The sequence below is a fragment of the Carassius auratus genome, chromosome 19 (assembly GCF_003368295.1).
Source record: "Carassius auratus strain Wakin chromosome 19, ASM336829v1, whole genome shotgun sequence".
NCBI lineage: Eukaryota > Metazoa > Chordata > Actinopteri > Cypriniformes > Cyprinidae > Carassius > Carassius auratus.
In genome coordinates, this window is record NC_039261.1 from 7,984,765 (window position 1) to 8,011,470 (window position 26,706).

Below are 26,706 nucleotides of genomic sequence, written 5' to 3' on the forward strand. Positions count from 1 at the left end.
CGGAATCAGAGAGGGACAGTTGGACAGGGGTAGAGGAGGAGACAGACAGGAAAAAAACAAAGATGGCTGTGTAGATTAAGAGAAGGATCATCGAAGAGACTCTGCAGCACACTGATAACTTTTAGGCTTTTGAGCGAACCCGGATCGTGTCCGAGTGTTTCGGTTGTGATCGGAAGGTGGACCGGAGGAATAGAGCCCGGCTGGGTCTCGGAGAGTCGCTGTGCGCGTGCTGTCACGGCGGATAACGGCACTAAACAACAGCCTGTTGTTTTGTTGAGTCTTCGCTGTTTTTTTCTCCCTCTTCACAAGCTGAGAGCTGAAGCTTACCTGAGATCGATCCAAAAAATCCATGCACGCCAAACCGCAGTAAAACACAGATGAATTTATATACACTGTCCCATAACTTACTGTCAAATTACCCAAAATTGACCTATTTGAACTGACGCTTGATGGTTTACAACTGAGTGCATTGTTGGCTGTTCAGACCCCCATCATTACAGGCCGAGTAGCTTGAGAAACACTGGAAATCTCACCCCGACTATCAGCGGATCCTGTGCTCGGTTAAGCCCAAATATCCCCGGTGACTCAGTCGGATGTCTTCGATGGAAGAGCGGATGGAATTAGGCGTCGCGGCCGCGCCAGGCTCCTCATCTTCGGGTCTGGGTGTCGGTCCTGTGGGGGGCGCCCTGGACGCTGGCCCGGGCAGCGCAGGACTGGCAGGTATCCAGGAGGAGTCCGGTGTGCGGAGAGACGGCGCTGGTTCCGAGCCCGACCCGGACGCGCCGCCCAAGAAGCGCGTGAGGCTGCAGGAAGGAGAAGCGGGGAAGCTCGAGGAGCGCCTGTACTCTGTGCTGTGCTGCACGGTGTGTCTGGACCTGCCTAAAGCCTCGGTGTACCAGGTAAACAACGCCATTATGAAGCTTACTGTGCCGAGAAATCCTTATGCACGATGTGTATATATATCATAAACACAATGCAAATATAAAAGTTCATAATAACACAGCATGCTCTTGGAATGCAAGAAATACAGTCCGTTATTATAGATATGAGACAAAGGGGGTTATAATTGTGAATCTTTTTGTCATTGTGATTGTTTGTCTATTTCTAAACAAAATGGGTGATTATACACTGTCTGTGACTCATCGTGTGTGATTAAATGTCTAATAAAATGCTTATTCATACATTTGGCATTTCAGGTACAGTGTTTCATTTTTTTAAGAGCTGGTATGAAGTTCTCTTTTGTAGACTTCAGATGTAATACTGACCTGAGCAGCTGTTTTTTTGCCTTCAAAGGCAAACATGACAATTCGGGTGGTCACATGACTTGTTTAACCCAATCACCTCTGGCTTCTCCTGATCACCCCTCCCCCAAATATGCACCCCATATAATCCCTCTGAGGCCACATGCTAAACCAGCTGTAAAAGAACTTCCTCTCTTGCTTTCACATACTTGGTTGTGGTGTTTGCATACCATTGTTAACATTCTGTGTCCATTTATTAATTTAATGTGTTTTGATAATTGAATAAATCCAAAATAAAGTTTGTTTGAGCATGTTTCAATGTGATGATTGCGGCACTGACTGGCCTATATTGAAACTAGGGAGGAAATTTTAGACATACAAATGAAACGATGCATAAGATACACCGACATCCTCTCACACTGACCCCTAAAAGTAGCATGTGATTCAGGGAGATTGTGTCACACTGCATCAGCGCTGTCAAGCTCATGCCATGTAATCCGTTTATTACTGAGTCAGGATTTGAATCCCATCAAATGAGGCGAACATGTGCACACCCTGAAGCAAACCAAACAAGCCTGGTAGAACTCAAATCAGCTGCTCACTGAATTAATCAAACACAGACTTGACACTGCAGTTTACCTCCAGTGATCTACATTTACATTTCAAGATTCAAGATTCAAGATTCAAGAACTTTATTTGCCATTTGTGCTTGCACACATAGGAACTCTTGTGCGGTTGTTGCTCAGAGAGTCAAGTCAAGTTTAAAAAGACACAAGAAAAACATAAATCTACAGTATCTATAACACATATACATTGTAAATTGCACTAAACCCATAAAATGTAGATTTTTCATTCTGAATTGCACTAGTATATTGCATCTTGCACAGGCCCCAGAGATAACAATAATAAGTTACGTTATAAATAACTAAATAAAATAAAAATACACCGGTATATTACACAGGCCCCAGAAATAACAATAATATTATAATGCAAAGGTTACGTTATAAATAAATAAATCAAATACACAGGTATATTACACAGACCCTATAGACAGTAGTTCATTTTGTTTTGGCCAAGAGTCTCACTGTGGCTGGGAAAAAGCTCTTATAAAAACGTGATCTGTTTGTGATAATGCTGTCCGCTCGTCTGTGCCTGAGATTGTATGTACAGTTTTTGTGAATGAGCAGGGAGTGAGCTGGATGTAGTGTGTCTCTGATAATTCTCTCTGCTCTTTTCTGACAACGCTGTGTGTAAATTGTGTCCATGGAGGGGAGTTCTGTTCTGATAATCCTCTCTGCAGTCTTTATGACTCTTTGCAGAGCCTTCCTCTCTGTCTGTGTGGTGTTTCCATACCATACAGTGATGCCTGTGGTGAGGATGCTCTCTATCAGTCCTTTGTAGACCTGGGTGAGAGGATGACAGTGCAGACCAGCTTTTCTAAGCAGCCTGATGAAATACAGTCTCTGCTGAGCTTTTTTCACTGTGGCAGCAGTGTTCAAAGTCCAGTTCAGATCTGATGTTACTTGCAGTCCCAGGAATCTGTAACTGTCGGCCCTCTCCACCTCAGTCCCCTTGATGATGAGGGGCTGCAGGGGGGGTGGGTTTTTCCTGAAATCCATGATTACTTCTCTTGTCTTGTCTGTGTTAAGGCACAGATCGTTCACCTCACCATATGTGAGAATGTCGTTCACCAAACTCCTGTAGCCCGACTCGTCCCCCCCCTTGATGAGGCCCAAAATGGTGGTATCATCCGCATACTTAATGATGATGGTATTTTCCTGGGTGGAGATACAGTCGTGTGTATACAGGGTGAATAGTTTAGGACTGAGACAGCAGCCTTGTGGTGATCCTGTGCTGATGATGAGCTCTGCAGACACCTTCCTTCCCATCCTCACCACCTGTGGTCTTTCAGTCAGGAAATCCAGGATCCAATTACAGGTGGGAGTCGGGACGCCGAGGTCTGTCAGCTTCTCAGTCAGCCTGCCCGGGCGGATGGTGTTAAAAGCCGAACTGTAATCCAGGAACAACGTTCTGACATATGTTCCTCTGTTGTCCAGGTGTTGCAGGATATAGTGTAGAGCAAAGGCCACTGCGTCGTCCACTGAACGGTTGGGACGGTAGGCGAACTGGAGGGGGTCGATCGTGTCCGGGACCATGTGATTAATATGTGTGAGAACCAGTTTTTCCAAACACTTCATGGCGACTGGCGTGAGTGCCACTGGCCTGAAGTCGTTCAGGGTGGCTGGATTTAGCTTTTTTGGAACTGGTACAATGGTGGAGGATTTAAAAATACGGGGGACTACTGCTTGGTTTAGAGACAAGTTAAAAATGTCTACATACACACCAGTGAGTTGTTCTGCGCAGGCCTTCAGGACTCTGGGAGGGACGCCGTCTGGTCCCACAGCCTTGTGGGGGTTCACCTGCCTCAGAGCTTTCAGGACCTGTGTGGGTGTCACCTGAAAGACAGTGTCCGTGGGGTTGCAGGGGGCTTTTAAAGGAGTGTCTTTGTTCATTCTGTCAAACCTGGTGTAGAAGGTATTAAGGCTGTCTGGGAGGGTGACATCCAGGGGATCTGTGGCAGGTACTATTTCCTTGTAGTTTGTGACTGCTTGGATTCCCTGCCACATACTGCGCGTGTTGTTACTTAGGTAAAATCTTTCAAGTTTTTGAGAATACGCCCTCTTTGCAGCTCTGATGGACTTCTGTAGCTCATACCGGGCTTTCTTGTACTCCCTTTGGTCTCCTGACTTAAAAGCTTCCTGCCTTTTCCTGATCTTTTGTTTTATATTTCCATTAAACCAAGGTTTCTGGTTTGGAAACACACGCACAGTTCTGGGAGGTGCACATGTAGATGTGCACCAGCTGATGTAGTCACTCACAGCCTCTGTGTATTCATGGATGTCATCTGTAGCCTCCTTAAAGATGTTCCAGTCTGTGGCCTCTAAACAACCCTGCAGGCTAGCCTGTGCACTGTCAGTCCAGGTGTTAACAGTTTTTATTGTGACTGGCTGTGCCTTAAGCCTCTTGATGTAGGTGGGCTTAAGCCGGATTGCCAGATGGTCAGACTTGCCGAAATGAGGTTTTGGTTCAGCTATAAAAGCATTTCTGATATTGCTGTAACAGTGGTCCAGTATCTTATTTTCTCTAGTTGGAAAAGTCACAAACTGATACAGTTTTGGCATGTTTTTCTTAAGATTACAATGATTAAAATCTCCCAGAATAATAAAAGCAGCATCAGGATATTTGTTTTCATGCTCGTTGATCATGTCATGTAGCTCCCTGAGTGCAGCCTCTTCTTTGGCGGAGGGGGGAATATACACAACAGTCACAATAATGCATTGCAGTTCTCTGGGTAAGTAAAACGGCCGTAGCTTCAAAGTTAAAAACTCCACATTCTCAGAGCAAGATTTAGAAATAAGCTTACAGTCGGTACACCAAGTCTGTTTGACGAGGACGGCAGTTCCTCCGCCACGAGTCTTGCCGCTATCCACTGCGCTCCGGTCCTCCCTGAAGGCCGTATAGCCATCTGGTGTTATCGCCTCGTCGGGTGTCCTTTTCCCCAGCCATGTTTCACAGAAGCACAGCATGGAGCAGTCCTGTATGTCCCTTTGCGTGGAGATCCGAACCCGAAGCTCATCCATCTTGTTTAGCAGAGACTGGACGTTAGCAAAGAGTATGACTGGGAGGGCTAACCTTCCACTGCTAACCAAACGCCGCAGTCGTCGTTCGGCCCCTCCCCGCCTACCGCGTCTCCGCCTGGGCCTGTTGTTGTCCGGGTGTCGGCCTAGCGTCTTGTCGCCGTCTCTTGCTAGCTCAGGATAGGAGCTAAGCGTGCTCGTGTCTAAATGTCCGAAGTGACTGAACTCTCTCAGCCATAATAGGGTCGCCCGGTCGTAAATGTCATTTGCTGACCATGCTGTTACGATAGTATAGCGCAAAATAACAAGAAATAAACAAAATACTAATTTGACTCTGAGAGCTCCGCGACGTCGCCCTCTCAGTCGTTTAGCAGATGCTTTTATCCAAAGCAACTTACAAATTAGGACAATGGAAGCAATCAAAATCAACTAAAGAGCAATGATATCCAAGTGCTATAACAAGTTTCAGTTAGTTTAACACAGTACACATAGCAAAGATTAACAAAAATAATTTAATAATAAAAAAAGAATAGAGCAAGCTATTGTTAGAGGCCTTTTTAGCCTTTGGTAATTGTATAATAAATAAAAAAGAAAACCGATCGAATACAAAAAGATTAGAGAAGCTAAATAGAGTGCAAGTCTGCTATAGATCCGCTGGTGAATTAGCAACACTACTAACAGTTATTCAAAGGAAACTATGAATTAATCATGAATAGAATAGTCTGTGTAACTGTAGTTAACTAAAACTAAATGTATTAAAATCATTTCTGTTAACGGAAGCTAAAATATATTTTTTATATGAAAAATGAAATGCAATTTAGAATATTTGTTTTGGCGGCTAAAATAACATAAGTTGAAGTATTAAAATTACTAAAACTAAAATAAAGCTAAATAGAAATTTAATCATTTTCATTAGTTTTTGTTTTTATTTTTATAAAATAAAATAAAAAACAAAATATAAAAAATCTAATTGAAAATAAAAATTGAGTTGTGGCATAAAATGGAGAAAGTATTGTATTCATTAACAAATTATGTTTTTGTTATATGTATTTTTACATCATCCTTGATACATGTACTTACTATAACAGTAAATTAAGCATAATTACATGCAACTAACTCTAAACCAAATCCTAATCCCATAGTAAATTCAAGCTGTTAGTTGATATATTCCGTATTTAAATGTTTAATTACACTGTAACAAGGACAACTTAAAATAAAGTATGAACTGAAATTGCTTTGTTTGACACAAATAAGATAAAGGCAACTGACGACGAGTACATTTTTATACAAGGAATGAAAGGTTTTGAATTCGTAATAACTCTCTCTTACCATAAAGAGGTCTTTTCTATTATTATTATTATTCTTTTTCCCATTAAGATCCACTTGAACAAAAGTGCTAAGCATTTTCTCTGTGCTGAAATGCTCTGCACATACTGTTAATTTCAAACTGAAATGAATTGGGTTCTTGCTAAAAGAAAAAAGAGAAAAACTTCAGTGACTCTTTGATAATCTTTGGGATCTTTATAGAAGTGTATTCAGAGCAGAAGCCACCACACACAGGGGGAACAGCCCAAGGTTTGACAAGTATTTTTTTACATTAATTTTGATTATACTTAGTTGTGTTTAGGAATAATAATGACCTTATTACCTCACAGTGACTTGGCACCCAGTAGGCTTCACTGATGTGTAAACGTGGACATCTACGTGTTGATGCATTTCATTATTGATGCAATGTATGTAATGCTTCTAAGTAAAATGTCTTTCCCTGTGATATGATCTCTTTAAAGATGAACATGCTGTCATTGCCACAATATATTTCAGCGGTTGTACAGATGCAGCCAAATTGAGGTTCTTTATTTCGCCTTAAACCATTCAGGAAACTACTACTTTGTGTTTACAAGAACAGTACATTTATTAAAAACACGCTCCTTGGGAAGAACACATACATTGTGTTTGGCGTAAAAACCCTTTGTGAAAATGTTTCAGCTCTGTGAAGATGTGTGCTCTCATTTCAGTGTACAAATGGGCACCTGATGTGCGCAGGCTGCTTCATCCACCTGCTTGCTGACGCGCGTCTAAAAGAGGAGCAGGCCACGTGTCCCAACTGCCGCTGTGAGATCAGTAAGAGTCTGTGTTGCAGGAACCTAGCGGTGGAGAAAGCCGTGAGTGAACTGCCTTCTGAGTGCAGCTACTGCCTCAAACAGTTCCCTCGCTCCAGCCTCGAGCGCCATCAAACAGAGGAGTGCCAGGACAGGTACTGTTGACCCCGAATCAGCCAGATTATGTACAACATACATGTAAAGCCAAAGGGGTGAATTCACTAAATAGCTGTCCCACTCTTTTTTCAGCACAAAACGCCTACTTTAAGTGTAAATTCGTATTGCTATGGATTATGATCGTTCAAATGAGTTTTTATCCTAAAAGCCAGTGCTAATTAAAGTTTGCATAAAATGGAAATTGCAACCGTTTTTGCTTAACTTTTTATAACGTTTATCCAAATGATGCAGCTTCTCAAATGAGAAACAAATAAGGGGACTTGCATTTGTCCATCGGGAATTGATTAGACTGTTGCCGTTCACTAATTTTTGCGATCGTTTCTTGTGAGTGACAGGTTGCTGGAGGGGAAGGATTGAAACTCATCTGGCCAGTGGACAGCTGTTTTTGTCCAGCCCTTGTACTGGTGTTTGTCATGGGAGAGGAGATGTCTTTGCAAGGCGACAAGAATGTTGATTAAAGATTATGAAGATGCATGGCTTTTTTTAAAAGAAACAATTATAAATCTTTTATAATAAATACTACAAAATTGTCCATTTTGATTTCAGGGTCACAATGTTGTGCTATTACAATTTGCAAAAAGCAGTCAACGTTTTGTTTAAAAGTGAAATTTGTGTCTGTTTTAGTGAAATGTAATGAAAATAAATTTAAAACTGAACTTTATAAGTGATGCAACCGGGAACAAATCCAGACATGATTACAAGCAAACATTTAGCTATGTAAAAAAGATTTGTCAGAAGATGCTTTTTAAGCTCGAATTTTTCAGAGTAATATGACTTTGGTGCAACCATGTAATTTCAATCAGTGGTGGCAAATGGTTTAAACTGTTTAGTGAATTCTCCTATTCCTCATTTATTCATAAAGACAAATATATTCGACTTGGACTATACAAGGCTCATGCATCCACTCAGAAAATAAAAGTCTCTTCAAAATTCGATATAACTGTAATATTAATTATAAACAGGGCTTGAAAACTATTTTTTTAAACAATTATCTTTGCCTATAAAAGGCTCATAATAATAATAATAATGTGCAGCGTTTTCTTTACTCAAAAATAAAAAAATAAATAAACGGCTGCGTCTGGACAAAAAGCGGTGCTCGAACACACCGCACAGACTTCTCCAGACTGCAAACTAACATCTGGGCCTGCATGAGAGAAACTAGCTGTCCATATCAGCAGCTTTTAATACTATATATTTGTCATTCAAAAGGAGAAACTGAAACAAAATACGAGAATAAATGCAGATATATGAAACCATAATAAAGACTAACGAAGCTGATATAGGGAATGTTCTTGGTGTGGATAGGCCTTTATAGTCACATTTAGCAGATTAGAGCTGGGTGTTATTATATTTCACATTTTGCAATGATGTAAACAATCAAGCATTTGATATATGGTATTATTGTACATATCACCTTATGTGAATGTCCTATAAGGATGCGTGTAGTTGGAAAAGTTCATCAGAGATAATATAGCTTTCACAAATGATTTACTTGATTCAATGCTCATTCATTTTACACTTGATCTTTAGAGATGATGGTTGGACGTTTCTTTAATGATTTCTATTGGAAATAGAGTGACGCAGTGCAAGTACAAGCGGATTGGCTGCCCGTGGAAGGGTCCGTTCCATGAGCTCAGCGCTCATGAGGCAGAGTGTTCCCACCCATCCAAAACCGGCATGGAGCTGATGGGCATCCTGGACGAGATGGACCAGAGCCATCGCAGAGAGCTACAGCTCTACAACAGCATCTTTAGCCTGCTGTGCTTTGAGAAGATCGGTTTTACAGGTACATAGAAAACCTTAAAGGAAATCAGTCACCAAAAAGGAAAATTTGCTGAAAATGCACCCAACCCTAAGCCATCCAAGGTGTAGATTGGTTTATTTATTCATTGAATCAGATTTGGAGAAATTCAGCAGTACACTATTTTCACTTCACAATACATTTATCGGTTATTGTGATGTTTTTATCAGTTGTTTGGACTCTCATTCTGACGGGACACACATTCACTGCAGAGGATCCTTTAGCAAGTAAAGCTGTAATGCTAAATTTCTCCAAATCTGTTCTGATGAAGAAATTCATCTACATCTTGGATAGCCTGAAAGCTGGAATACATTTTCAGCCAATTAAAATTACAGGGTGAACTATTCTTGTATGTGTTCTTTAACATGGTTCTAGAACTTGAATATTATTTTGCTACAGGACAATTGCTTGATTTAAAATGCTGAAATCTGGGCTGAAGTAAGCTAATAACCTGTAATCTTATTGGTCTTTGCTCCAGAGGTGCAGTTCCGGCCGTACCGCACCGACGACTTCATCACGCGACTTTACTATGAGACACCGCGCTTCACAGTGTTAAACCAGACCTGGGTGCTGAAGGCACGGGTCAACGACTCAGAGCGCAACCCCAACCTGTCCTGCAAACGCACGCTGTCCTTCCAGCTCATCCTGAAGAGCAAAGTGAACTCTGCCCTGGAGTGCTCTTTCCTGCTCCTGAAGGGCCCGTACGATGATGTGAAAATCAAACCTGTCATCCAGCACCACGTCTTCTCCAACGACGCCAATGAAACAGAGTACGCCCTGCTGCCCATCAGCGACAGCGTGGAGTGCAACAAGCTGCTGGCTGCCAAAAACATCAACCTCCGCCTCTTCATCTTTCAGATCCAGAAATAGAGGCACGAGACGACAGATGGAAGAAACGGATCAGAAGACAGTAGGAGGAAGAGGGGATGGGGTGAACAAAGAAGCAAAGAGGGGAGACGAGCACCACAGAACCACAGATACCTCTACGGGAGCAAAAGAAGGATGAATACGACCCATCAGTACTGCAGTAGATTGTTTGTTTGTGTGTGAGTGTGTGTGTGTGTGTGTGTGTGTGTGTGTGTGTGTGTGTGTGTTGTTGCTGGTTAGCTTTCAGACCCTCTACGGCCAAAACGAAGTCAACAGTTTCACCCAACACCCTGCAGAGTGGGACAGGCCGGAATGAACAACACCAAGAGTCTGGGACTGTATTTGTGTGTTTTTTTGGGCCTGTTTGTGTGGATGTCAAGTCAGTGAAGACCAACAAAGATGAGTGATGTAAGGAACAAGGCCGAGCGAGCGCTAGAGATAGAGACCGGTGTAGTGCAGCCAATCATTCAGGCAGCGTTCAACTCTGCGTTTGTTTGTTTTCACTCAGTTTTCAGACCTTCCTCTCGAGGCTTACCCACACACGCTGCGGCACAGTGGCCACAACTGCTTTAAGTGTATTTTTGTATCTGAAGGTGGCCATTTTCATTGAAGCGCTGCAGTACAGTTAAGCTGAACAAAATGGCTGCTGAACCCACAACCCGAAAAATGCGATTTGCATGTTTTTAGTTTTTCAGTGTGCTCTCTGGAACCGGTTTTAGTTGCGTAGCATCACAGCCTTGTAATCTAACTTAGGTTTGACCTTATTAACACATTTATTTATTAACCTGTGAATCTTGCCTTTTCCCCCCTTCCTGTGAATTTTCCTCATTATCTAGTCCTGTTCAACCCCCCTGGTTTGTGAACACAGGTACTCACTTCATGATGTCATTGGCTTATAGATATTTATATTTATTGCTTTTATTTAACCTGTATTAATTCATGAGGTAACAGACATTTCTCACTCACTGCGAGACTGGAAAGATCTGATTTTGAGCCATTGTTATAAACCCCTTCCCTTTTTCCACCCTCATCCACATAAACACTCGCACACACACACAAAAAAACCTTCTTTCATACCTTCATTAAACACACACACACACAGAAAGCTGGGGGTTACGAAAAAGCCAATGGGGTAATCGGATCTCAGTTCGGATGAAAGTGGCTGTGACTTAGTTTTGACATACTTGAATTGATGAACGACAGAACTACAAACAGTTTAGCTGATCTAGGAGAGACTCACTTCTGATTAGAGTTTAGTTTAAACTGTTTCTGCATTCAAAAGCTTTTAATTCTCACTCTGGCTGTATATGTGCCTTTCTATTAAAGCTCATTTAAACATGTCACTGCTTTCTTTCTTGACTACTTGTTGACAAACAACACTGATAAAGGCATGATTAAAACCGTAATTTACTAAAGGTCAACATATCTTGTAATGTGGATAACAAACCACGTGCTTTTTATTTAAAAGGGACAATTTAGCCCTTCAAATTAAAGTTATGTCCACGTTTACTCACCCTCGTGTTGTTCCACACCTGTCTGACTTTTTCAACTGTGTGGGTCGGACACTGCTGTCCGAATGAATCAAACTGAATCGCGAATAATTTCAGTTTTAAACAGTTGATACTAGAAACAGGTCTGCCGAAATATGAATGATCATGAATATCGAAGGTATCTTCATTGTTTTATATTTAAAATTGCACTGCTGCTGCCTCGCGATTTGTCTAAGATCCTTAATTCACCTGATAATGAGCGATTTGCGGACGAATCGTACTGATTCGGATCTTTTCAATAAAACAATTAATTCTGTCCGAATGATTCACGATTAATTAATTATAAATGAATGCTTTGTTATTGTAGTGCTCTCTTATAAGCAACAGAGGGCGTTATAATGAGTTCTTATGAAATCTAATCACATCAAACTTATTTAATAAAAATGGCTAAAATCTAGTTACATTTCCCTGAATGTCTTAAAAAGGCAAACGTCAATGTAAAATCAACACCCCAATAAAATGCCCATGAGAACATCAGCTGACCCCATAATGAATGTCGCCCCTCACTGGATGAATGCGAGTAAAACATACAAGAGACATCAAACTGTTTACCACTTAAAATACCATTATATTTAAGAAATGCCACCTCGATATTGTCCAGCCTGGTCAAATGTTACATCCTAATAAAATTCTGTAAAACAAACAAACAAACCAAAATTTATTTTAAAACGGTTGACATACTGTTTTGATAACGGAAAACACTGAATCTAGTTTCATTCCCAATATATGTAATATAGCCCTCTATAAACAAGATAAATATAGTATTACATACCATTCAAATATATCATTTTATCCATATTAAGCAAAACAAGTAATAATATAAATAGTATAAATTATGCTCTAATAGCAATTTAAACATGATTCTATCAATGTCCATGTAAAGTAAAATTCGAAACGTGTTTTTGACAAAGTAGAAAAGGTTGAATCTGAAGAATGGTTTCATCAGATTTGAGTGCTACAGACTGTAGAGAACAATTATTGTGTGGCTACAAATACTGAATGCATATGATGAATTCATAATAACACTTTATATGTGAACACAGTGTCTTTTAATACCAGCACTGGTTCTGATTAACGCTACAGCCATTTTTGCAGCTACTTGACTGGAAGGAGACCCCCATCATGTTGAGTGGTGGAGGAGAAGAGGGGGCCAAAGAGCTGCAGTATACTTGAACTCCAGCAGGGGGCACCAAGCACTGTGTCTGCCCACCTTGTCCTGACACCAGCATTGCAGGATAGGACTGTTGTTGTGGTTGTTGCTGCTGTGGTACCTTGTTACAAGAGGAAAAGCACATATACATACATTTTATAATTCAGAACAACATTTCCTGGAGGTTTTATATATATATATATATATATATATATATATTTTTTTTTTTTTTTTTTTTTTTTTTTTTTTTTGCATTAGTACCTGATAGGAGGACACAGATGGGTAAGGTCCTAAAATGCCTTGCTGTGTTTGGGGTAGAATCTGACTTCCCACCATGCCAGGGCAGCCTTGTTGGTTTGACACGACAGACGGGTATACTGTAAAAAAAAAATATGGACAAGTATGTGTGAGATTTTATTAATTGTACAGTGACAATGGACTCAAAATAATAGTTAGCAAAGGAATACCACATATGTTAAAGATTATTTATTCATGCATTTTTATGCATGAACACACAACACTTGAACCAATCATATATATGAGAGCTGCATTGAATAGCAGGAAAAGAGACCGGTTCACTGTGAGACCAGTGCCACCATCTCTTACAGTGTATCGGCCCCCTCTCCTACTACTGTGAGACTCAGGGGTAAGGGATCCAGGGGGGCTTCATGTGTACCTGTTTGTGTGTTGTAACTGGCTGCTGCGTACTGTTGAGATGCACTGGGACACTGAACAGGGTAACTGTACACTGAAACCTAAGAGAGAAGACCAGAGCTGACTCATAATTAGACATCCAGTATGACATTACATCGTATCTCATTACTAATTTATGATGAAGTACCTGGCTGCTCTGCTGACTCAGAGGGGGCAGGGCTGTGGGAGGAGCCAGTGTCATTCCAGGGGTTATGTAATTGTCTGAATGGTGAGCTGGAGCGTAGCTGTGGTGGGGCGGAGCATAGCTGTGTGTGGGTGGAGCTCCTTGCATGTAGAATGAGGACATATCTGGAAGTTCCCCTGATGACAACTGGCGACTCAAGGTCATGTGACCAAACTTAGCAGTAATGTCTTCCCTCTAAAAGTCAAAAATAGGCCGGTCAAGTATGTGCGTTTTTCTTTTTTTTTTTCTATGTTTTTAAAAGAATTTTATTATGCTCATTATGGCTGCATTTATTGGATAAAAACTGTAATATTGTGAAATTTAAATAACCATTTCATATTTTAATATATTTTAGAATATTTTATTTCTGAGATAGCACAGCTGAATTTTCAGGATCGTTATTCTTCAGTGTCATATTTTTCAGAACTCTTTAATGAATAGAAAGGTCAAAATAACTTTGTTTGTTAAAAATAGAATCTTTTACACCATTATAAATGCCTTCACTGTCACTTTAGATCAGTTTAATGCATCCTTGAAACTTCTGAATGGTGTTGTGTATACTAAATATTTTGTACAAGTCATAATATAAATATAAATAATATTAGATAACTAGATAATATTAACACTTAGTTTCACTCACAGTCTCACTCACAGTCTGTTCTATTGGGGGTTGCTGGGAGGTAGAAATGTTGAACTGCTGAGGTGGAAGGTATGTCACAGAGGAGTATTGAACCTTAACCAGAAATAAGAGGACAGACTGTGAATTCTGCTGATAAAGATGGAAAATAAAATCCTAACTAAAATCAATATTTTAGGATCTATTCTACAGGAATAGAAACTGTATGTTTCTGTAATACGGACTCTTTATAATGTGCAGAATGAGAAATGGATATTTATTTGGATATTTACTAAAGATTACATTTAACAGTAGCTGGGTTTCAATCACCCTGATGTTATGCACATTTTGAAGTATCGCATCAGAATCGAGTGATGGAAACGCTGAAATCTAATAAAAATGCCTTAAAATTTTTACACTCACTTGAGGTGTTTTTTGACTTGTGCGAAAATGGTTAATGAAATGTTTTGTGCGATATTCCAATTTTGCGCATAAGTTAATTTCGCAACTTTGGAATGGAAACCCGGCTAGTGTTATTATATTTTTGTGTTGTTAAGAGTTAACTTAAAGTGAGTGTTAGGTTAGATGGAAGCAAAAGTAAGTGTGAAAACAGGGCAACAACAACAAAATAATAATAAACAAACAAATACATATCAGATAAGCAATATGGTATTGATATATTACGCACTGCTAGTCTCCATTATATGTTTTATTTACCTGTGGGACACCATGGCTTGCTACTGGCTGCTGCTGAGGTGGAGGGGGCGGGGCTTGTGACTGTACCGGGTTAAGCTGGTTACACGGCTTCTGATTTACTGGAGGGTTGTAAACAGCTGGAGTTCCATCAGGATTTAGAAATGGCTGCCCTAAAGGACATATCCATAGTTGGATGAGAAAGATTATGTGGTGTGTAGCCTTACAGCCATTCTGAACCAATGAGTCAGCTTCTACTCAGGGAATTGTGAGTGTGTACTGTTGTTTGGGAGAGTGTATGTGTGTGTACCTGTGTGTGGATTCAATAAGATGCTCCCAGGAGGTATTGATGACTCAGCAGGCACAATAATGTAAGCAGGGCTGTTGTTGGGTGGAGCGTATGATAGAGCTGACTCGGACACTGTTAGATCGATCAGACAGAAACAACGGCAGGTCAGAAACATTATGAGGCATTCTGCACTATTTCTAGGCTACTTATCAAATAAGGATTATTGTGACATTGATCATGTGACTCATCTGGTTGGAGTTCATGCAACTCGAGGAACCAATGTCATCAAAGCAAAAAAAGTATTTTGTGTATTTTTTTTTACATTCAGTAAAACATTTCACTTTAATGCTAATACATATCATTTGATTTGTGTTAAATCTGAGAAGAATATAAAATAAAAGCTTTTTCATTAGACTTCTAAACCCCACTCTGAATAACTAGCAAAGAATGTCTTTGTCGCATTTTTTACTTTTTTTTTCTGACAGGGACATGATGGCTGGTGTTATTATTGCACCTGGTTTGCAGAGTTTGGAGTTGCTGTCTGAACGAGTGTGTGCAGATTTAGAGGTCCATGTCGGGCTGTCAGAATCTGTGCTGCTCCAAGGTCGAGGGTCATTCCAATGAGAGTCCAGCTCAAAGCTGCTCTGCCTGCTGCCAGACAGCCGACCCGAACCATCCCTGTTACCCCTGTCGGGACGGCAATGAAACGGAAATACCACACTTAAAATGTCCGTAATATTCCTGAAATAGGTGTCATGAGAAATAACAGCTGTGTTTGTGACAGCTCTTGAGTCAGGGAAGCAGCTCTCTTCTTTTTAGCCAATCAGAAAAGCTTAGCTTATCAGAGAACAATCTCTTTCCTGACATATCTTCAGAGATCGGAAGATGGAGAAAAATCATTTCTCACCTAAATAGCTGCCGTCTTCTCTGGGTCTCATTGAGAATACTGCTGTCATCTAGACCTCTGCAATCAGTTACAAAAAAAGAATTATACTGCTAAAATTACATATTTACATTTAAACCAATTACATGGTTTTCAAACTACTGATTTTTTTATTTACAAATTTTGTTTTTATTTTAGCAGATATTAACCAAGTAGATATTACACTGGCAGTAAGCAAAAACTGCAATGTAGTTGTAAGGTTGCATAGAATTAGTAGAATGTCTTAACTATCAAAACAGTGTTATCATATTACATAATAAATCATATTAAAATATCTATATATATAAAATAATATTATATGTATTTCTAAACATTTATTTAAAGAATATAACATTTACTTATTATATATTTATAAAAAAAAAATGTTTTTTACCTGGTCTCAATATAAACACTCTGAGAGAGACAAGTGGACTAAAAAATAAAAGAGCACAAATCAGAGGCCAAGCTTTAATGCATTACTGTTGGAGCTTTTTAAGTAGGTGTTTTCTTACATCCTGTGAGAATATGCGTTCTCTGACTCTCTGGTACTCCTCCTCTCTCTCTTCTATTGACTTGCTCCTCATTTGTTCCTTAAGAGATGGAACTCTCAGCTATAAAAGAACAACAGGAGACGTGCAGACACAAATTAACCAGCTGGAAAGATCAGAGCTATTGGTAATGTCAGGGGTCAGTGATGTGTTTTTTTTGTCCAAACCTGACTGTCTTCTTTCTCCTGACTGGTGTCTCTCTTCAGTATTAATCTTCTTTCATCTGTTTTCTCTTCCTGAACATGTTCAGCAAACCGATGTTCTGGTCTGAAATATATTATGTTATATAATTGCATCCATTCCTTCATTAAATGTACATATATAATTTCTGTAACAGACACATACATTCTGGAATTGCAGGTTTTGTTGATGATGACCGCTTTTCCACTGTGATCCACGTTGTGTTCCAGACCAAAATAAGCTGCAACCCTGTGGACCAGCATCCTGTGATACGAGGACATCTGAGGGAACTTTTTATAGGAACTATAGAGAGAGAGAAAGAGACATATTATATCACATTACAAACACGTCTATCTCAGAAGCATGAAAGACATTCATGGAATGATACCTGTTGTCTGTCATAAAGTCAGTCATGTCTTGCTCGAGTTTTATAAGCATCAGTCTGTCCCTGCAATCCAAAAATAAACTGATTCAGCACAAATGGAAGGAGGAGAATGAAGAGATTTTTTCAAACTTTTACCCACCTGGGACTGCTTTTCAAAGTAGTGATTAAAAACTCCTCCAGATCAATGCCTGTGGAGTCGGTGTACTCCAGACTGGGCTCTAAAAGATACACGCATACATAGAATTATAGTTTTTATATGCAGAGTACAGGAAGCAAGTTAAAATTAGAACTTACATATACATATATATATATATATATATATATATATATATATATATATATATATATATATCACCATTTTAAACAACTAAGTATTTGCACATAATATTAAAAGCTGTATAAAATACACACTACTGTTTGATGGTCTAGGGACATTAAAAAAATATTTCAAAAGAAATTAATGCTTTTATTCAGTGGGTATGCATTAAATTTATCATAAGTATAGTCAGAAAGTTTCTGAAGGATCCTATGTCCTGAATACTTAAGTAACACATTACATTTTAAGTACATATTATAATAGAATAGTTTTCTTAAATTATAATATTTCACGATTTTACTCACAATATTGCTGTTATCAATTAAACACAGCATTGGTTCAAAAGCATTAAAAATCTTACTGATTCCGAACTTTTGAGCAGTAATGTATATATATCCTCAAATTAATTTCAATATAAACAAAGTATTTTTGAAATTAAAAATCTGCTCGTTCTGAAGCTTATTTGAAAAAAGCCTTACTCTTTTTGAACACTTTTAACACCCCCAACAAATGGATGCAATATTTTTACGCTCTAGTTAAAATATGTATGTATTTCATCATGTGCACATATTGTGTGAAAATATGATACACAAAGACCTACAAGTAATGCAAACTACCTTTAGATAAACTTGGTTTTTTCGATGTGACGCTTGTCTCCTCTTCCTCCTCATTGCACGCAGGACTGTCACCATGTTTACTAGATACAGTTGTCTTGCTCTCTTTTTCCTAGGACCAGACAGAACAGAACTCCTTCAGCAACTCTATGATTCACTTCAAGAATGTGATAGATGTTACTGCATTTTCAGGATTGGGGGACTAAATATAATGATTTAAGAAAATACCATTGGAAAACTTATCGTTTAAACACTTACCAAATGAAATCAGTGATTACAGTTTTAATTCACTCACATATGTCCTATCCATCTACTAGGCTGTAAATTTACTTTAATGGTGAATTTAAGATTGTAAATGTGTCTTTAGTTTATAAATGATTCATACCTTGCTGTTCTCCTCAGTGGACACAGACTCATCACACACAGCGGTGCTCCGAACTAATTTTGCTTTAGCCTGTAACACACAAACCCCATTATTGAAAATAAATATATTTTTTTCTAGAGAAGAGCGTTCTCAGTGTGCATTATTGCTACTTTTGTTATTTCAACAATATCATACAGTACATTGGACACAAAAAAGATTATTCTTATATATTGTCTTTTTTGTATGGCAGTTGAAATACTAACCTGATAAAAGACATATGTTTTTTTATAAACATGTCACAAGTTTCCTTTGGTGAATGTAGCCATTAGGAATGGTTTTAATTGTATTGCATTTCTAGATCATTGGATCTACACTACAAAAGTGAAAAGTGTAACTACGCTATTTTTAAACTATTTGGACCTGGTCCCAGACTGTCTAAAAGCTGCTGATGTGATTTATATTATGGAGTTGGGTGACTTTGTACTATCAGGGGAGTGAATGCTATGTTTACTAATGGTATTTGGACTGAGACACATAACCGTTGAGGTTAAGCAGTAAGTAGCAAACGGCATTTACCCACTGAAGACAGAGAATGATTCAGAAAGCAATATTCTGCCGAGTATAGCCACATCAATCTAACATTAATGTCTGGCAAGCTAGAAGAGAAAATAAACTCATAAATGAAATGACTTCTCTATAGGGAGGGTGCTTTAATGATTAGATTCATTTGCAATCTTACCTTCAGTTTCTTCTTGAGTTGTCCATTGTTATCATCTGATTTTGGCTGCTCAAAGAGAAAAAAAAAATTAACAGGATAAAAAAAAAATGATAGGAGGCAATTAAATAGGGAGAGTGAATTGATAGGAAGTTGTTGAATCGATATTATCACCTGGCTGGATTCTTGACAGTCCTCTGAGTCTGTGGTACAACAAGGAGGTGAAATCTCCTCCGTAGTGCATTCTGGGATATTTTCAGATTCTTCTGTTTCTGACATCTTGAAATTTTCTGATTCAAAGGTCATATCAGTCATAGGCAACCATATGCCCCATGACCATCCAAGTCAATTACTACCAAAACAAGATGTCTTCTTTTCTCGTTTTTCCTTGTTCTGTCCTTCTCTTCTCTTGCCAGAACAGATGGCTAGAAAGATTCTTAATTAGTAAAGGAGAGAAAAAAACATCTCTGTGTGATGCTTTCACTAAGAACAAAAATCCTTTTCAGATTTGTAAACAATTATTTACTCTGAGACCTATGCAAGGTTTACTTGTCAGTGTCAAAAAAACTCAAATCAGTGATTAAACCTATTAAGCCTCAAACCAAATATCAATAGTAATCTTAAATATTTTTTTATTCATTAATGAACTGACTTGCCTGTGCTCAAGGTAAAATAAAGTTATTATAGCCAAAAAACTGTGTAGTTGCCACAGCAAAATAAATAGTCTTATCAATGTGTGGAGAAAATTACTCCCAGTTGTTTTAAATGTAGTGTATGAAATAATATTTTGGAGCAAATTCATCTGTCATTTGAAAGAAAACTAGACAAATTAGACGGATGCCAACATAGAGAGACATATCATAACATATCATAAACAAAACTGCACAAGGTTAACTCAAATATTCACTTTTAACCAGGACAAACCATGGTTTGTTTTTCACCAAACACGACTTGTCTTGTTGTGAATTATTAGCTGAAAGCATCAACATTAAATTCATAATTAAAATCTAAAATACTAAAAATATAAAAAACTTTAAATTAAAAAGCATTTTTTTTAAATAGTTTTTTGCATATTTTGGGCCTATGCAATTTATAGTAATATTAAAGCATTTATGATTGATCTTGAAGACATTTTTGTTTAATTCTGTATGATAAACTTTCTGGGACTGTGCTGTGTCAGTGTTTACTGTGTTCATGTTTAATGGAAAGCACTAAATCAAAACCAGTTGAGAGGCACAGGTCTCTCCAGCAACATACAGTTTGCTGATTTGGACAAAAATACCAATGCGTGTAAGAGTCAGTTTTCAAACATGGATTTCTATGCATGCATTATGTACAACTTCTTTCATAGCAGAGGCAGGTGCTGTAAATTATATTCCCATAATGACGACTCCCTAAATGGAAAGCACACATACAGACAAGCTCCGTTTGGCTAGAGTGCATCCTTCATTCTTATGTCATCACTCTCATCGTGTTTGAACTTGTCTTCATGTCTGACCGCTGAGTCACTGCTATCATTAAGCCATACGCCTCCACACACGCAGACACCGCAGTAGCGCTTGGCATCTCTGTCAAGGTCTTCTCTGGGTTATCAAACAGGTGGCCTAAAACTTAGATGCTAAAGAATTGTGTGCCATCTAACATGCATCTAACAGCTGATGGGCAGTAACACGTCGGTCTAGGTTTTTGGCCACTGATCAATCCTTACATAAATTTACTTGGTAGCCATAGTTTATGCATATGTATTATACACAAATAACTGGAATTTCAAAAACATCCACAGAACCTTTCCATTGCATAATATTCTTTTATACTAAGAAAAAAGGGTTTCCTTTAAGAACTGTTTACCACAAGGTTCTTGGGGAAACAAAAAGGGTTCTATGACATCACTTAATGTGCTTTTAGAAACCTTAATTTTTAACAGTGTAAATAGATTATTATGAAAAAAAAAAAATATGGGTATCCATTTTTATTATTGTGCTATCATGCATTTATATTATATATTTTATATATATATATATATATATATATATATATATATATATATATATATATATATATATATATATATATATATATATATATATATATATATATATATATATATAATTTAATTGTAATGGATACAAATTAATCCAAAATATATGAAAATATCAATCAATATTATTATAATAATGGATCGTTTGGAGTAGTAATTACGATTCAGCGAAGTAATTACAGAAGCGGAGAACGAAAATCACTCCGTTCCATTAATTTAACTTTTTTTTTCATAGAAAATAAATATACAAACGTACAGGTCATTTTATGTCTGAAATGTAAGTTATTCAATATTAAACGACCTTTTATAGAATTTGCCATTTAAAGCAACAGTAAGGAGAATGTAGCAGTGCTAAAATAGCTACAGCTCAATTGAACTGTCCTTCTTCAAACAATGTGCCAAAATCAATTTTTATGACAGAAGTAGCTACTATTAAGGGTTTAATCTAGTAACAAAAAGTGGATTTAATATAGTATTTTAGCAAACGTTATGGTTACCATAGTAATTATTGTAAAGGCAGTGTGTAAACTAAAGCTTGTGGGAAAGTTGCGTGCACACACATAGACGCGCGAGCGCGCTGCAGAATAGCGCAAAGATCTGTGTACAGAGATGCTATGTGTCCGTCTGCCAGGATGAAGGTGCGGCAGCCGAGAAGGGCTTCGGTTTCCACCACTACGTCGCATTCCGGGCACAGTCTGGCACGCGTTATATTTGGAGCGGCTGCTTGGCGATCTCAGACTTGTCACTGACGCACACGGAGGCGACGCTTAAGCAGCAGCTGTGCTTTCTAAAAACGAACCTAGATCTCGCGCTTCCATTGCTCTTTTGTTAAACGACCCTAAGCCCTATATTACACTATATAGCAACAGAACCATTCTTCATAGAAACAGCGTGAATATCAAGCTTTTTGTAAGGTTTGAGTTTGTTTTTATCAACACAAACTTGTATGAACTCCAGGAAATTACTGTTAATACCAGAATGAGTCAGACACAGGTGTCCTTGCAGTGCAATAGTATTGTGGTCATGCTGACTAAATCGTGCCTGAGAGCAGTAGCGTTACACATATCTAAAACACACAAAACAACACGTCTCACTATAAAGCATAGATACCATTACGGCACAGAATTGCTTCTAATTGAGAGCAAAAACATAAGAGGCAACTAACTTTACGTACCTTTATGTAACGCGACCGGAAGAAACAACTGAAATGGTTAGAAACGAGCGCTTGTATCTGTGGTGAGCTTGTCAAACATCTTCTGTTTGTGACAGCAGAGCGCGTGCAGACTCGCGCAACACACTCAATTAAATACGCGCGCGCGCTCGTGCGCTCTGCCTCTTCCTGGCAATCACGCTGCGCGCTCACAAAAACACGCAAGCACCAAGAGAGCCTTCAAGCAAAAGAATTCTAGACACCCACGCCAAAGTTAATTAGAGGAAATTAAAAACAACAATATAAAATAACACGTTTGATACACTGACTAAATTAAAACTGATTCACAATGTCTGACTGTCTTCATCCAAATAATGCAACAGTTAGGCTATTACAATTATTATCACAACTGTAAGATCTGGATTAATAAGGCGTCTCCACACATTTTAAGAAGTTATATATATATATATATATATATATATATATATATATATATATATATATATATATATATATATATATATATATATATATATATATATATATATATTAAATGACGAATATTTGTATATATTTTGCGTGAAATTGTCAAAATTTTAAAAGGTAGGCTATACATTTATTAAATGTAGAAAATACATCCATTTTCAGCATCAAGGATAAGCTGTTTAATGTTCCCTTCTTCAAATACTAACATATTGTGAATTCGTGCAAAAGCACACAAAGAGAGCCCACCAAATACTGCAATGAGCACCTGTTAGATGAAAAGATTATGCGACACTCAAAATGACACACACACGCACACACACACGCGCACACACACACACACACACACACACATACACCGCAACAAACCTTCACAGCTGCATGCTGCCATATGGCTTTACCGTTTCAGAGAATCAGAGAGATGTTCTTCTATAAAGACAGCTTATAGAAAAAGAGGGTGAAACAGACTCACCTGATGTTTTCTCCTTAATTAAATGAATACAATTAATAGAGTACTCTGACAAAAAAAAAAAAAAAAAGAAATTTATGTTTTTGAAGTGTGTTATACAGGTGTTGAACTTTTAATATCAGCCCAAAGGCCCAGTCTGTTGCTCTTAAACAAACACACACACATACACTGGTATTCCTATCATTATGGGGGCATTCCATAGGCATAATGGTTTTTATACTGTACAAGCTGTATTTTCTATCCCCTTACCTTAACCCTACCCGTAAACCTATCCCTAACAGGAAACTTTTTTAGATTTTCAAACTTCATTCTGTAATATTTATAAGATTGTTTCCTATGTATATAATGTATGTACGTATGTAAAAATGTATGCAAGTTAAAAATTTACTGGTATTACTATTGTGGGACATTTGGTACGTAGTGAATACCAGTACACACAGAAACAAACACACACACATGCTTATATGAGGAATCTTAATGCAATATAGCATTTTATTTCTCTCTTTCCCCTCAGTGGCCAGGTGTTTATTTTGTGTGGGATGGTGGCCAGCTGCCATTGTGTAGTTGACAGGACTGAGACAGAGAGACAGTGGGCTTGACTGATGAGGTAGAACGATCCTACACAAACTTTTATATTTTTGTATTTGTCTTATAGAAGAGCCCAATTTTGTTTCAGCTATTATCCTTCCAGTATTCAGTTGATCCTTCAATCATTATTGAATTTACGTAAAGGGATAGTTTACAAAAAAAAAAAAAAATATTATATATATATATATATATATATATATATATATATATATATACAGGTCCTTCTAAAAAAATTAGCATATCATGAAAAGGTTCTCTAAACGAGCTATTAACCTAATCATCTGAATCAACTAATTAACTCTAAACACCTGCAAAAGATTCCTGAGGCTTTTAAAAACTCCCAGCCTGGTTCAATATTCAAAACCGCAATCATGGGTAAGACTGCCAACCTAACTGCTGTCCAGAAAGGCCATCATTGACACCCTAAAGTGAGACGGTAAGACACAGAAAGAAATTTCTGAACAAATTGGCTGTTCCCAGAGTGCTGTATCAATGTACCTCAGTGGGAAGGAAAAAGTGTGGCAAAAAACGCTGCACAACGAGAAGAGGTGACCGGACCCTGAGGAAGATTGTGGAGAAGGACCGATTCCAGACCTTGGGGGACCTGCGGAAGCAGTGGACTGAGTCTGGAGTAGAAACATCCAGAGCCACCGTGCACAGGTTTGTGCAGGAAATGGGCTACAGAGAAGCAGCACTGGACTGTTGCTCAGTGGTCCAAAGTACTTTTTTCGGATGAAAGCAAATTTTGCATGTCATTCGGAAATCAAGGTGTCAGAGTCTGGAGGAAGACTGGGGAAAAGGAAATGCCAAAATGCCTGAAGTCCAGTGTCAAGTACCCACAGTCAGTGATGGTCTGGGGTGCCATGTCAGCTGCTTTTTATTACTGTGCTCAACTGGCCTGCCAACTCTCCTGACCTGAACCCCATAGAGAATCTGTGGGATATTGTGAAGAGAAAGTTGAGAGACGCAAGACCCAACACTCTGGATGAGCTTAAGGCCGCTATCGAAGCATCCTGGGCCTCCATAACACCTCAGCAGTGCCACAGGCTGATTGCCTCCATGCCACGCCGCATTGAAGCAGTCATTTCTGCAAAAGGATTCCCGACCAAGTATTGAGTGCATAACTGAACATAATTATTTGAAGGTTGACTTTTTTTTGTATTAAAAACACTTTTCTTTTATTGGTCGGATGAATTATGCTAATTTTTTGAGATAGGAATTTTGGGTTTTCATGAGCTGTATGCCAAAATCATCAGTATTAAAACAATAAAAGACCTGAAATATTTCAGTTGGTGTCCAATGAATCTAAAATATATGAAAGTTTAGTTTATATCATTAAATTATGGAAAATAATGAACTTTATCACAATATGCTAATTTTTTTAGAAGGACCTGTATATATCTATATGTATAATTGTCATAATTTACTTACCTTCAAGTTGTGCAAGATCTGTATGAATAACTTTTTTCTGTTGAACACAAGATATTTTGAACGATGTTCGTGACCAAAACAGTTGATGGTAGCCACTGACATCCATAGTATGGAAAAAAATACTGTGAAGTCAATGGCTACTGTGCTGAAGGCCCCTGATTAAGAAGCAAGAATCATTCATATAAATATATTTATCCATCTGTCTGAATAATTCTGTAAATCTTATTTAGATAAAATAATGAAACCACTGTAAAACCTTTTTTTTTTTTTTGGCCCCTATAGTCCATCTGCTTATGTTTTACAATTTTCATTAGCTGGTATATATGACAGACAGTATGCAAAAATGATTTTTTTGTAAAGAAGTCATGTTTTACAAGAGCATACTATTTCAATGTTTCTACCTTAAATATTTAAATATCAGTAATATAATAGATAAGTAAAATTAATATAGACTATATGTATCTTAAATTAAAGAAGTTAAAGTGTGCCCACTTAGTCTCTTTAAAGGGTCATAAAGTTAATTGAATTTCTTGTATACACATTCTGTTCCTTATATGAAAATCTGATTTCTAGATGAGCTATTACATTACATAAACATAGATGTTTAAATAACTTGACCATATTCACTAGACAAGAATCTGTGACTTGTGCTCTTGAGGATGAGATGTCCTGACACGCACCTGCTGGGAATACACTTGTTCATAATGTCCCAGTATGTCTGGCTACAGTATAAGGTCTATCAATGGTGAGGCACATCAAAGCATTCCTCTTTACTTAACTTGAAAGACATGCAGACATACATGCAAATAGAGCCATCTCTTGCACTCTCAGCTTTCACTAATGACTCTGTCTTTTGCGTCATAATGGATTCATCTCTACAGGTCAAAGGTCAGACGATTTGGCAGTGCATCAACAACACAGCTACTGCCGACCCTCCTAAATATATTGATATTTATATACTTATATACACACACCTGTCTCGCTCAATAAATCTCTCATCACTGCCATATAACATTTCTTACAGTAAACATGCATAGGGAGAATTTCACACCTGCTTTTTGTCAGTTTGATTGGTTGAGGTCAAAAGAGTTTGGGAAATTAAGCATTAACAGGAAACGAGCTTTCAGCAGGTTGATCGTGAATACAACGAATAGCCATGATCCGTCTTAAGTTATTTCTGTCCCCTTCAAGTATATGTAAACACACCAGCAGCAATGCTAACAATCTGACTCACAATAAATGCATGCACGGTGACTCGTGGCTAGGCACGACCAGAGACCAGAGTAAGTTTTCTCATGTTTGGTATGGATCAAATACAGAACTAAAATTAATAGTAAAATATACATTTTGTTTCTGATTAATTGCCACCTCGATACCTAGGATTCCAAGATTAAAAGATGTATTTTACCCAAATTACCAGTTTGAATTTAATTTGATCAGGTAAAAAGGCAGTGTACTTTGAAACAATAGCAAGAAAAACAACTTTCTATTGTTTTTGTGGTACA

At 38.1% G+C, this 26,706-nt stretch overlaps 2 protein-coding genes across 5 annotated transcripts; one reads left to right on the forward strand and one right to left on the reverse strand.

Annotated features, from left to right (window-relative positions):
• Positions 1-36: 36 nt before the first annotated feature.
• On the forward strand, positions 37-11,163 carry zftraf1 (zinc finger TRAF-type containing 1). Its single transcript, XM_026288667.1, has 4 exons — positions 37-899; positions 6,895-7,133; positions 8,730-8,941; positions 9,435-11,163. Exons 1-4 carry the CDS (start codon positions 594-596, stop codon positions 9,824-9,826), a joined length of 1,149 nt encoding a protein of 382 aa, XP_026144452.1. The 5' UTR covers positions 37-593; the 3' UTR covers positions 9,827-11,163.
• Positions 11,164-11,915: 752 nt separating this feature from the next.
• On the reverse strand, positions 11,916-22,392 carry arpp21 (cAMP-regulated phosphoprotein, 21). Of its 4 annotated transcripts, XM_026288663.1 has the most exons (21): positions 22,255-22,392; positions 22,055-22,146; positions 19,217-19,478; positions 19,067-19,111; positions 18,349-18,417; positions 17,967-18,075; positions 17,173-17,251; positions 17,037-17,096; positions 16,814-16,951; positions 16,636-16,735; positions 16,433-16,531; positions 16,315-16,352; positions 15,906-15,962; positions 15,513-15,685; positions 15,020-15,130; positions 14,734-14,882; positions 14,041-14,133; positions 13,365-13,595; positions 13,200-13,278; positions 12,785-12,900; positions 11,916-12,644 (listed from the first exon to the last, which is right to left on the reverse strand). In XM_026288663.1, exons 3-21 carry the CDS (start codon positions 19,355-19,357, stop codon positions 12,423-12,425), a joined length of 2,109 nt encoding a protein of 702 aa, XP_026144448.1. In that variant the 5' UTR covers positions 19,358-19,478; positions 22,055-22,146; positions 22,255-22,392; the 3' UTR covers positions 11,916-12,422. The 4 variants fall into 4 exon arrangements, with proteins under 4 accessions (XP_026144448.1, XP_026144449.1, XP_026144450.1 ...); XM_026288664.1 differs by lacking the exon at positions 22,055-22,146 and having other exon boundaries at positions 19,217-19,467; XM_026288665.1 differs by lacking the exon at positions 22,055-22,146 and having other exon boundaries at positions 14,053-14,133.
• Between the last annotated feature and the right edge of the window lie 4,314 nt (positions 22,393-26,706).